Raw genomic sequence first — 13,782 nt, forward strand, 5'->3', positions numbered from 1 at the left:
AGAACCTGTTGTCAAAGTCAAAACGCCCTCATTGTAAGTAATATAACCACTTTCCTCGAGGCGTCGTTCGAAACATGTTGACACAGAAGAGCGATGTTGCTATAGCAACTAAAGAGCGAAACGAATCGTGCTGTGCTGGATGTGTGCAACAACTGTTGGAGACATTGTTTGTAGCTGGTCTAGGGTCACGTGTCAGATTACCAAATATTGATCTTATTACAAGAGCTATTGTATTCTGATATTGATCGCCGAGAGTGGGATTTGCATAACGCTTTCACTCCCCATCAAGACATTACAGGCAGTGTAATAAACACCCGGCATGCACTTAGAGCGTAGAGACTAGCTGCTTGCTTAAAACAACACAGTTAAATCTCAGTAACGACTGTAGTTTCGTTTTATTTACGGAAAATTCTGGTTAACTCCGCTGGATTTAACCCGATTAGCAGCGCTTTGCTGTGGCTTTCTCGGCGTTGCGGGACAGCAAGTACACCAATAATCGAACTGACACCGATTTAATCGTCACTGATCTCATGAATAAGTTTAATGATATCTTCAAGTATTGGTCAAATCTGTCTCTAGAATTGACGAACACAATCAATCACCTGGTGAGTATTTGAAGCAATTGCATCATTTACTGTATGATATTGATGGAGTGCCATATGAATCACATGCTATATAGATGATGTAGTCGACATATGTTCATATATATCGGTGATAGTGTTTTTCTGTGAAACTTTCACGATTTACAAGTATATTGTTATCGTAAATAGCATGTCCATGCTTTGCGGCGATTGAGCCTCGAGTCCCGCATGAATGAGCATGAACGACATTATACACTGTGGTCATTTTGTTGGCATTCCCAGTTCTGACCTTGAACAGTTTATAAATTCAATATATCCGTTTGTGCCTGTTAATTATACTAGATGCTCACGGGAGAAGAGAATTTACGAGTATGTACATCAGAGTGGTAAGGCCAAAGATATTGCCACGAGGTACTTTTCGATCGAGGCCAGTCATGAAAGTTTCTGCATATTAACTTCAGTCAATCAATCGTGTGAAGAGTTATTAAACTGTTCAGTTATGCATGTAAGATTCTTTATTGCACGAGTGCCTTTGTGAATTTTAATAAGTTCATCATCCTCAAACATTTGATAACCAACTTTTACTGGCGATGAAAAGTCGGGCAATACCATACATAATTTGACAAATAAACAATCATTTAAGTGTTTGGAAATCGAAAAAACATATCAAGGTTTTAAAAAATATGCTATAACGCAAACAAATTTAAAAAAATGAATACTTCATTCCATCATTAATTGCAGTGTCAGTTGTGGTTATATTACCATAGCAACACAAATAACGTAACTACTAACTTAGCTGGGACTGAAACGTCGTGACTCTATCAGCAGCCGCATTCTTTCCATCTTGGTATGAATGAATACAATTGAAAATAAAAGTATGTTTTATACAAATTTGTTTTAATTGTCATTTCCTAGAATACTCGTCGAGAGTCAAACACTGCCTAGAATCTTTACAATAACCGAGGTGTATTGTTTCAAGTCAAACATTGACTAGAATATATACACTTAACCGAAACTAGTTTACGTTTTCTGGATATTGACAGTTGATTCGAAAGATTGAAATAATATTTTTTTCTATAAATGCGCATGTGAATTTATTAACGGTACGTACCAAAAATTTAAGGTGCATACACATTACATGTAGGCTACCCAAACAATTCTTTTAAATTCACTACAAACCATAATTTATATCTCCATATAATCATGTCAAACACAATTACTCATTAGTTAATGTGTCATTTTTTTCGAAATTGGAAGTTATTCAAGCATTACTTGTCTATCTCAATAGGGATTTTTGTGATTTTCACTTTGAACTTAACCACGTTTTCAAAGATCTTTTCAACAAAACTACACTCAGTGTATCCACCAGGACAGACTTCCCCTCTCAAATGACATATACCTGGGAGCTCCCGTCTTGTGTACCGTGGCGACTGAGAGGTCATGTCAGAGTTCAAATTACGAGGCGGAACCATGACATGTAATTAATGGTTTTAGACGGAGTAGCCGCTAAAATGACATTTAAATGAGATTTATTATAGTGCGGGGTAGGACTATATGAATGTAAGTTGGCTCCATTCATCGTGTTAACTCGACAAAACGCGTGATCTGTATGCATGGACGGCTTTCACGTCTGTCTATTAATACCAGTCAACAGACGCCAAGTCTCGCCAAGTAGAACTAAGTCTCGTTTAATAGCATCACATGTAATTCCAGAATTCAAGCACAGACACTCAATAATTGACATTGTCAGATCATAATGTTAACGTGTCACCGATGTTCTTTATGTGTCTAGTACGCTGGTTCTCACAAATGCTCGTGTAAAAGACGTGCATTCACATTGTTTTACCAAGAGCTAATGTAAAGTCTGTAACACCAAAGATTGAAGTTGAGCGCCAAATTCGTCGCACAGCGTCGTGTATGATACCACCTCCTATGCGATAGTAGCGACGAGTGTAAAAAACAAAAGGCTCGTCGTAGTTTTGTAGCACAACGAATCGATGTCATATTGTATATATATTAATGGTGCTCTGACTTGAAGCTGTGAAATTGTCAAATGTTAAAACCCTGACAACACTGAGTATTGGTATCTCGTATCAAGACACCGACTCAACTATCAACTCACAATAGAAACGTCACTGACATAAGTGGCGTATGATGGATCGATATCGTTAAATCTGATGTATAATACGAAATGTTATGATGTGTCCCGTTATGATTGGTTTCCGTAAACATGGAAGGTACTTCCATGCCGTAAACCAGCATTCATTAATTACATTTATTATTCAAAGGCCGTTTAACACAACACAATTGTCTCATCCGTAGCTTGGTGCCTTTCCACGCGACTTGCATCGTGCGTACATAGGCGAATGATGTTATAAATGGTAGCGGTTTTGAATCGTCATACAACACCATTTATATAATTCATCGGTGGGAGATAACGATCAATATAGTCAAGTGTTTCCAATCCCTCTGTTCTGTCCACCCCTACGTATAATGGTACATTCCTTCAGTTAGACTGTAGTTTTTAACGACACTATAAAAGCGTAAAATCAACAAAGCACGACTTTACATTATTCTGAATAGCCATTCGATTGCATCACTGTTGGCGATCTACGAGAAAATGTTACCGAGATTTTCTAAATTGCCAAAGTCTTGTATGTAAATAAAATATGGGAATTGTTTAATGACTTTTGTATGTTTTCTACATTGACAGGTCTTGAGATAGGTCAGAAAGTAGTAACAGAAGCCGAGTAACCGGTGAAAAGAAGTGGACTAAAGAAAAAAACCAAGAAACACGACCCGTACGATTTGATAGACATTACAGTGCGGGAGATATCCGTCGTTGTCACCCGATACGACGTGGAGTTGTAGCTTCGCCTCGGTTAAGACAGATTCCATTCTCAATAAGGTATTTGACGCTTAGGTCTCCGCGGATCGTGGCGAGTTTACACCTCGGCGTTGACAACAAAGTGATACGAACGCCGTTGCCTTGCGAACACTACGTGTCTCGAATAGCCCGCTGGGAATGTGTATTGATGACGACAATCGCCCCGTGCAATCAACTATACCGTAAATCACTGGCTGCGACCACCTTTTCACACCCGAGGAAAGCGTGAACTTATTTTACTGGTGTAACTTTGATTACGCTGTCCTTACAAACCATAGATATAGGTAGCACAGTGGAAATATCAGCAGGCAACTGAATTACTGCAAGGACAAATGAGCACTGACAGTTACCTAGGTTACAAGGATGTTACTGTCTAATGCAAAGCCATGACAACAGTGGTCCGTTTACCCACTAGTGAGCGTACTTATTCAACGGGTCGCGTCACTAAGTCAACGGAGTGTAATTAATCAATATATGAGCACCGATCGAAGAGACAGTTCGAACGCAATCACCATAAGTCTGAACACTTGTTAAACAGTAGCTAACCTGCGATGGTTCATTCGACTACAATTTGGATGTAATAGCAACGTGGCCAGATAGAACCGAGTGGTGCGCTGGACTAGTATTATATATACAATGAAATAGCAATCATGGTTAGCCGCACATGATAACAAGAGCAGCGAAAATATCATTGATCCGAGGATACCTATAAAAAAGACCACGGATGCGAAAGTTTATTGATGTCAACAAAAGTATTGTCAGTCCTATGGATTAGCCATGTACAGACATTCAATTAAAGAAAGCGACTCAACAAAGGTTGGACAGAAACCCGAGTATTTTTAATAACATACAAATCGATGCAGGTGAACACGAGTAATTAATTATTGGATAGAACGTTCAAATGTGAGTTTGTGGCAGGAAGTTAATGTACTACAAAGTTACCCGGTAACAACGCAGAGCGGTGCGTGCCACATAAAGAGAGGGTAAACATATCATCATATTTTAACGGGTTCATGAAATAGTCTAAAAATACATTCCAGAAAAGTTTATTTTATGTGCGAAGAACAGGTTTAAGTTCACTTCAGAATATTCGACCGTTTGTCATCGGAAAGAATCGGCATCAGCCAGTGTTCATTTTACACCTGCTACTGGAACACTTTATTTACAAATTGTTAAATTTAAGTAACGTGACGCCTGAATTCACATATGTGGTCTACTAGAAGTTACCCGTGTCGTGGACATTTTGAGAACCGTACTATTTAATCTGCTGCATCGTTTGAAGGAATTAACTTGACGATACGAGTGACAAAGTTCACTGCGTCGGTCACCGACATCTATTAAGTTGGCCACTATCGAGCTACTGTGTATGTGGACATAGCGGAGACGTTAAACACTAGTTGTACGAGTAAAGGTCAAACGGTGGTTTATTTTAATCATAACTGTGCTTTATTTAAAAGTACTGAAATACTCAGAAATTACAGTAAAGGGTGACAGGCCATAAAATTCGTGATTTTTTTGCGTGTGTGATATCGCAAATCTTCGGCATCGAGGCGTGCGTATAATATACACGCCACTGTTGGCACTCCGTCATCTGTCATCGAGTATAGAACCTATATTAACTGCATTTCTTTATTTTTGATTTATTCAAGTAGCTGTTATAAAAGTCAAGTTTATGTATTTTTTGAAAGGTTAGTGGCAGAGTAAAGAGAGTCGGATTGTTTGCCAACGCTTTGAATGCTATTGAAGCAAATATGAGTGATCACCCGGATGCACCTGCGCAGAATGCAATTGGCGCGACCACGTCGTTTGCACAGGTTAATAAGTACACCGCACCAGACTACACGCACTTCCCGAAAATACAGGAGCTGGAACTCAGTTGTAACAGTAGCCGAGCAAAACATGCGGGATATGTGCGCAAACGGCCACGTCTGCCGAAGATCAGAAAAGTAGAAGTAGCCGCACATGGCGTGAATTCTCAGAGCGACACCACACTCGGTGAAGGAGAACGTATTACCGATGATAGTGAAGAACGATTACCCCCGCTTGTGAAAATACCATCGGATTTGTACAGTATCAGAAAGCCTATGAAAACAGGGGTCAAAGATGGTGACATGTCGCTACCAAAAGACGCACTGTATTTCTATGGCGGAGTGGGTTTGGACACTACGCCGAAGAAACCAGAAAGTCGGTTAAGGTTACTGTTTCACACCAGACAGTTGACCGATCTTAGCGAAGAACTGTCGCAGAAATGCCAACCACCCCAAAAAATGAACAAGGACGCAATTCTACCAGTGTTGGAAAAAGTGCCTAAGAAACCCAGCGGTACAAGTAAACAGCAACCATACGGTAAGCAAGGCAGCGAACAACCGAGAACGAAATTTATTTCGCAAAAATCTGTAACATCCTCGAGATTCTCACAGCCAGCTTTCAAAAATGTTCCATCAATGCCCCTATGTGACGTGTTTCGATACAAGGAGAGCATGCGCAGAGCATTGGCCCATGGACGACCACTTGGGAAATCGAAAGAAACTTTGGGCGAGAAATCACTGCTGTCCGCCACAACTTCAATAAGTTCTGAAAATGGCTTCGAGTCCGAGGCAGAGTCGAGTGAAAACAAGTCGCAGGTGGTCTTCCCAATTATTGTCAACTACAACGAGGTTCACTCAGACGAGATTGTCGAAGAGTTCAGCTTCAGGAAAATGAAAGCGACCTCTCTGGGGCGACCGATGTTGCGTACGATGGAAGATCTCCCACCCTCGTTTCAGAGGTCGAACACTTTATGTAACATATCGACGACGTCATCAAACGAAACCAAACAGAACCGCAGGGTTAGGGCGCTGAAAGTGAGAGGCCGAGCAACAGAACTCGATCGCGTCAGACCTCCAAGCGAGACTTCATTTCGAGAGCTGGGGCATTTGAAAGAGGATAGCGAGAATAGTAACGCAACAAATGTTAGTGGAAGTGATGGTGTCGACGATGTCAATGAGGCAAGAGAACTAGAAAACAGTATGTCGGATAGTTGTATGTTAATGACGACGAAAGAGGAAAATAACAGACATGTGAAAGGAAAAAAATTTGACAAATTAGACAATGCATATACGACTGACTCGAACGCTATTGATGTTACAAAACACAAATCAACTTCATTGACACACAAAGGTGACGTCTGTAGCCTAGAAACTACAAATACACTCTCCGGGAGCATGTCGTCCATGGACACTGACGACGAAGTCATCGATAATAAATCGAATATAGGAAACGGCACACAGGCTGAGCAACAAGGCACAGCGACTGAGAAGAACCACTGTGCAGAGGAAACAGACAAGAAAATGCTTATATTGGGTGAGCAGAATGTGACCCCTTCTCGTGAACTCCTCACCCATATTATCAAAACAGCAGACGACAAAATGATGGACATCCGGAAAACTCCGAAACCGCTAACGAATCTTCCCGCAAATGCGCAAAGTAAATCAACTCCTAACAGAGCGAAGGGCATATCCCTGATTAGTGGGCCGTTTGTGTTTTTACCTGTAGCATTGGCGTCCATTAGGAATATTAACGAATTGTCGAAACGCGTTAAAGTTATCGATACAGACCAATACGACAAATTCCGGAATGAGAGAGTGTACATGGAACGCGAGGACAATACGGAAGACGACGATGACGATGACGAGGAAGGTGGCTCGGAGATCCCTTTTCCCGGGGGACAACCATTTAAATCTTTATTGAAGGATTCTAAATCCGAAGGCAAACAATCTAATTACGTGACCAGGGGAACGTCTGATGGCCGTCTACGAAATTGCAAAACGAGGACAGAACCAAAGTAGACGTGTGGGTATTTCGAGTCGTATATTATTTCAGCTGCGATAAATTGTGTTACAATTGAGGGGGACGGGTTCTCACGCTAACATCAAAACACTTTTAGTTGCAGGGAGGGTAAACAGTATAGAGATAGGGATAATTTTAAAACAAATCCACTCCCATGTTTTCAATTTTCTTCGTAAGTGTAATTCAACCATTTCATTAAGATAACTTCCAGGTAGTTAATTTTAACAAAGTTGTAATAATGTATACCTTTTTTATAGGCCATAGTGTCGCATTGACGACATCACTATGTATGCTGTCAGGCAATACAGAAATGCTACCGTTGGTATTCCTCATGTAAACACGTGTTATCAGCTGGTAGTCGTGCACAACGATATATGGGTTGTTATCATACGTGACCTTTAACCCTCTCTGATCACAGCGTCATTGATCTAAAATGTGTTTGAATATTTCACAATTCTTAAGCAAAATAACCGACTCAGAGTCTTGAAGTCTTGACCGAGTTATAGTTGTCTTAACACGTGACACTCTTGATACAGACACTCTGGTGAACTGGGCAAATTATTCTTGTTTGAAAATAATTTATACACAGACTGGGTTTGTGAGTCTCAGTTGTATGCGTTTGAGAATGTTACAACAATTCAAAGTGAATTAACGCTATGGAGCAATCAAAATGTTAAGTTCAGGTAGGCGTTCTGTTATTTGATTTTTGTCATGTATTTTACGGAACATTTCCCCTAGCAAAATATCAACGATGTTTTCAACTATTTAGTCTGTCGTTTCCACAACATTGACCGTTTAAAAGTCACATGGATTTCGAATCTAAACTTCAAAGTTTAGCTGTGTTTTTCGATCCATGTAATACTGAGCGAAATCACAATTTTGAAATAACAATACAATTTGCTGATTTTGGAAATAAACAATTGACCAGAATTTTTTTCTGGAATTTACTTTATTTTATTAATGACGCCCTAGAACATGGCGTCTCTCCCGTGATACATTTGTTTGCTGTTGATAATGATGAAGATTGGTGCACTCTATTCAGTTGTGGACATGGAGAGATACCTAAGTATGCATAGGACTTCATATATTAAGTGTACTCAGTGATAGGGTGTGATCTACATATCAGTGCGCAATCATGAGGCGCCACCGTTCTTAGTTGGGTGCTGCTCAATATTAGTGTATAGTAAGACGAAAATGAATGTAACCTCAAATCCGTGCGTGCATTGACATTTGAGTAAACACACCAAAGTGACGCCATCTTCGAACGATGCACCCCATTTTTTGAATAACGACGGCTGTCTATTTGAAAGTAATATTTACAGAGTATAATATTTAATCTCAGTTCAAGCATTTACCAAATTGTTTATCCCATCGTGAAAATAATTGCATGTATTATGTAATATTATTCATGAAATATGTGAGTTGCAAATAGTTTATCAAACATATTGTATCATAACGTTTACAAATCGTAATTAATTGATAAATAATAATCTTTTGCAGTATACTAAACCTTGAAGATGTAAAGTGGACGAGAACATGTAATTTTTATATATTTTTATATTTTGACAAATACAATACATTTTGATTTATCATCAACTAAAAACGCTATTATCCTTCCGTAAAACAAAACTCTCACATACGCATATTCGCTAATTGTTTTTGGTACGTAATATAACATTCGCTAAACATGCGTAGTAGTGTTTTGCAATTTACATCCAACCATTATTATACAGTGCAAAATCAACGTTTTTAGTTTACACTCAATTATACTTGATATATTTGAAAAATGCGTGTTTTTGTCCATATTGTATCCTCAAGTCAATCACAATAGTTTTGAATGTCATGAATGTTAGTTCTATATTCTATAATAAGCGTTTTGTTCGCCCCAATTTGTTCCGCAACAAATATTTTGCTAGACCTTGTCAAACCCAGTTAGTTACATAATACAGTGCTAGGGAGTTCATTAGGCTCGATCCAGAAACTTAAAATAGCGTACACCTGCCGCTGTCAACCGGACCTCCTTAAGCATCAACAAAAAATCGGAAGTCGTAAACTACTTATTCTTCACAAACTAAGTAAAACATTAATTGTTTGATCTGTTTTAATTTGGAAATTGAGTTCCGTGTTGTCATTGGCAACAAATATACTAATATTCACCTAAGCGACGCTTTTGATTGGACCTTGGAATTTCAAAGCTCTGTGGGAGTTCGTAAGTCAGTGGTGCTTTTTCCGCCACACAAACGTTTTCATCTGTTTCATCTTAATTTGACGAAAATCATGCTGGTCTTATAATGAGATTATTAGCATTCCACATATTTAAGCGAAAATGACACGTGAATTTTCCAATATGTTTGAGAGTATTTTTTTTATTTTGAACAGTAACACAACCATTAACCTTTATTAAATTATAAATTCTGTCCGGGGTCGCAAGTTCCAATGTTCTTATCAAGGTTAGACTATTTTTCTGATGGCACTGAATGAAAATGAGACAATGTATGCAAACTATTTCTTACTTTCTTTCTAAACGGCCCGGGTCACGTGTTTCGACTAGTTTAGGTGAACAAGGTATACGCGGATTTTTAACCTACTTTACGCGTGTCTACTAGTAACCTTTTCAAAAGTAAATACTTGGGACAAACCTAATTTTATACTACATTCACATGTGACAGCTTTTTACGTAAGATTATTGTGACGTTAACATTTTACTAACTTGTTGCTATTGTACATTTTATGAAAACTAAAAACTCGGAGTCAATAAACATAATTACTGACTTCACTACCACATGACGGCCAACTGACATTTATTTTGGCCCTTTTGCTTACTCGGTTTAAAATGAAACGGATATTTACCTCAATGATTCGGTTTTGCTGAGCCTGAGAGGTCTCGGTCAACTAACATAGCGTCACCATAATAGCGGCTAATGTTATATATTTATATGAATGTCGAAGTTGTAATTTCATAAATATCATGATTTGACTGTATTTTGCATACCGACTCAGTATTGAATTAAAACAACGTGTGACCTTCCGTCACTCAGAATTAAACATATACTAATGGAAATTACATTCCTCTGTCTTTTTGTTTTTGAGTGGATACCTACGATATTAGCATATAATGAATTCACAAGTGGGTATCCCATTCAGTGTAATTGGTTAATGTGTATATAATTGCCAAGTCCTATTGATTTCAATCACGGTTATTACACACATGTTATATGTAGAGAGTACGTTACAGGATTGTATAACGAACTCACTTGGGATAGAACAACCACCACATATCACATTTTATGTGTATGTCACATATTTTCCGTATTCGAAGTTGAGAAGAGATTGTATCACATGCGTTATGCAGAAGCAGTGATATAAGGCCATTTAATATTTCCCCATAATACACCCGAGCGGCAAGTCTGATTGGCTCTTGCACTTAATTTGAATTTGTGACGTTACCAACTAGTCACCTCCTAAAACACTAAAACATAGCTCGTTTAATGACTAGATACATTATTTTGCGCTATATACCAATAGTTTCACGCATTCATGAATCTACGTTTTTGTTTTAAACTACATTTGAAGGTTTCGTCTTTAATTCTTCCAACGCACAATATTTGTTTTCTCAGTGGTTATATACAATTTCTGTGTTGGGAGAGTTAGTGGCAATGTTTGACATATTAGTAAATGCCACACGAAGATTTTATCTAATTTGTAGTTTGAAATAGTGAACCGTCCGCCATTTACTGTGGATGTAGATTTTGGAAAGTGTTCCCCCGGAGTCGCCGTTGTTAGATACAAACCAGCACCCTGAAACATCACAATGCTAGATATGCATCATTTACCATTATTGTCCGAAAGTGTCCGTGATTGGTAAATGTTCGAATATGACTGGCCATTGTAATGTGGTTGGCTGGTGCAACTTTATAAGAAATGATTTACGTCAGAGTCAAAAATTGATTAAAGTTCGAGATTGTAGTGTTGGCTTAGCCCACCGCTCCCCTAGCAACGATTAGACTGAACAATCGTGTCGTGTATATTTATCGTTAACGAGTTTACGGTGGAGAACCAAGACGACCCTGAATGATCTAGATGACAAGAACGAATTTAATTGTTACAGATATGTGAAACCGGTGATCGAACTAGTCCACAATTTACTAGTAGTTTAAAATGTTTTCAACGTAAATACAATGATGGTTCCAAATATGTTTCGTTGGCCAATGAAACTAGCGATTATTGGTTTTTATATTTCGTTGGTCACCTGAAATAGCGAACACTGGTTTTTATTTTGTTAGACACCGGAACTATGGAACATTGATTTCGTTTTCTTTTGGCCAACGAAACTAGCGAACATTGATTTTGAGTTTCTTTGGCCAACCTAGCTGTGGTGTATGTAGTGTATATTTCATCACCATCACTTCTTAACCATGTATAAGCATTGGTGTAAAGTGAAGTCCGTGTTTAGCGCTGAACTACTGCAAGAGCAAGCGATACTGCCGGGGACGAGTAATCATATCAATCATAAATTCTGTTGCACCTAATAAACTATGGTTTTACGTAGTATATATGTGGTATCATATCTGTAAGACTGACATGTGTTCATTCCTTTTTCTATTTTATATGAAATAAACCATATACAAATTTACAAAATCGTGTGTTAACTATTTTCCTAATTTGCATAAATTAACCAATTTATAGGAACTCCGGAGATAACCTGAGTACCACTCATCAAATCTTAATGAAACAAAATAAATTACAGATCTGATTATTTAAGGGTTGGAATCGATGCACGTTTACTATCCACTTAGTATAAACAGTTGTATGTGTCGATTTTAATATGCATGACTATAATGTACTAAACACTGCTGCAGACATGCAACTAACGTATCAGATGACTATATATAGTCATGTGACTACAATTATATGCATAACTTGTAATATCTTAAGTACTGTTACAGACAGGGACAAGCACTGGTGCTATAATATATGACAAAAATATCAAGTCATCATATATGATCATTATTTATATAATTGTTAAACCATAGCTGCTTGGAATCACCCTAATCATTGCTTGCAGTTATATTTTTGAATGTCAATCAATGGCAGCTTATTTGTATCACTCCATGAAACTAAGATATGAAATTTACAAAAACATTGAGTGACTTTACAGGATATTGTATTTCTTTTTTCTTTTGTTTATGCAATCTGTATTTTGGGCCACAGGCCTTGAACTACAATAAATATCATCATCATCACATATGTTTTAATGCTCTATTTAAACCCACATGTGCCTACTGTAAATATAAATGACGATCAGTCTATGATCAAAATACAACATACTCCAATGACTTTGCATGCAATAAATACAACTTTTATCTTATGTGCAATGAAGATATACTTCTATATAGTATTCCTTATTAGTACTTTATGCCTCAAATACCTTCTGCACCCGGGAGTTCTTTCTTTGATTTATTTTGGGATTTATTTTTACAAAAGGAAATAACAAAAAAATTAAATGTCATATATGTTAATAAGTGGCAGTCGTATCATCGATGTCTTTAAATCCGTGGTGTTCGAAATCTTGAAACCTTGGTCGTCCGAGTCGTCAAAACTAACATTGCCATAACATCACAGCTCGATCAAAATTTTATAAAGCTCATGGAAACATTTAATCAAAGATTTGTACGAAATCCTGGATCATGCAATCACATCATCGCTGAACGTTTTCGCTAAATATTCAAGGACGGCCTCCTCTTTTCTTTATTTTTGGTGTCAGCGAAATCGGAATAGTTATAGTCTGTAGCCCAAAGCTTGGCTACATTAAAACTCACTGATTCTGGATAAATAACACTAAGATACATAAAACAATTACATAACATTGATATGAAAATCAAAAACAATGTCGTCAAACAAAATGGTGTTCTATCAGAGTAGATAAAGCCAACATGAATGGTTACGTCGTACAGCGATGGGTTTACATTCGACGTCCACCTGGGAGGGCGCTGTAACGCGCTAGTTTCTGAGCTTATTGGTTGAAACATTTTTAAGTACAACATTATTCTTCTTTCGAAATTGGAGAAGCGATTTCGATGGTGAATTGGAATAGCCTGTTCCTAAATATAAGTACACATATAACGTATAATTTTCTACATGTAACAGTACAAGTTGCTTTACGCTCAAGCTTAAAGTATTATTATTGGTTGATATCTCTTGAGCTAATTTATTATCACGAGAGAAACTCTTTATGCTCTGTAGTCGTCATCAAGCGACCGCGATTTAATTAATTTCTGTCACGAATTGGGAAGTTTCTGCCAATCAAAGCGTGGCTATGAATACGCTTAGATTAATGGCACACTTATTTCATTCATGATAGAAGGCTACATTCTAGAATGCCCATTAGTACATTTAAGTAAATCGTGGTATAAATTCACGGAGTACATTCTAGAATGCCCATTAGTACATTCAAGAAAATCGTGGTATAAATTCACAGAGTACATT

The 13,782-nt window shown here is 37.9% G+C and overlaps 1 protein-coding gene across 1 annotated transcript; it reads left to right on the top strand.

Annotated features, from left to right (window-relative positions):
• The first annotated feature begins 311 nt into the window (after positions 1 to 311).
• Positions 312 to 10,357, top strand: LOC144362085 (uncharacterized). Its single transcript, XM_085506644.1, has 2 exons — positions 312 to 605; positions 3,295 to 10,357. Exon 2 carries the CDS (start codon positions 5,220 to 5,222, stop codon positions 7,293 to 7,295), a length of 2,076 nt encoding a protein of 691 aa, XP_085362770.1. The 5' UTR covers positions 312 to 605; positions 3,295 to 5,219; the 3' UTR covers positions 7,296 to 10,357.
• The last annotated feature ends 3,425 nt before the right edge of the window (positions 10,358 to 13,782 follow it).

Source organism: Saccoglossus kowalevskii, chromosome 12 (assembly GCF_978046115.1).
Source record: "Saccoglossus kowalevskii chromosome 12, keSacKowa6.1, whole genome shotgun sequence".
NCBI classification, from domain to species: Eukaryota; Metazoa; Hemichordata; class Enteropneusta; family Harrimaniidae; genus Saccoglossus; species Saccoglossus kowalevskii.

Coding starts and splice junctions, on each gene's coding strand:
- LOC144362085 (XM_085506644.1), top strand. CDS start 5,220: ATGAGTGATCACCCGGATGCACCTGCGCAGAATGCAATTGGCGCGACC.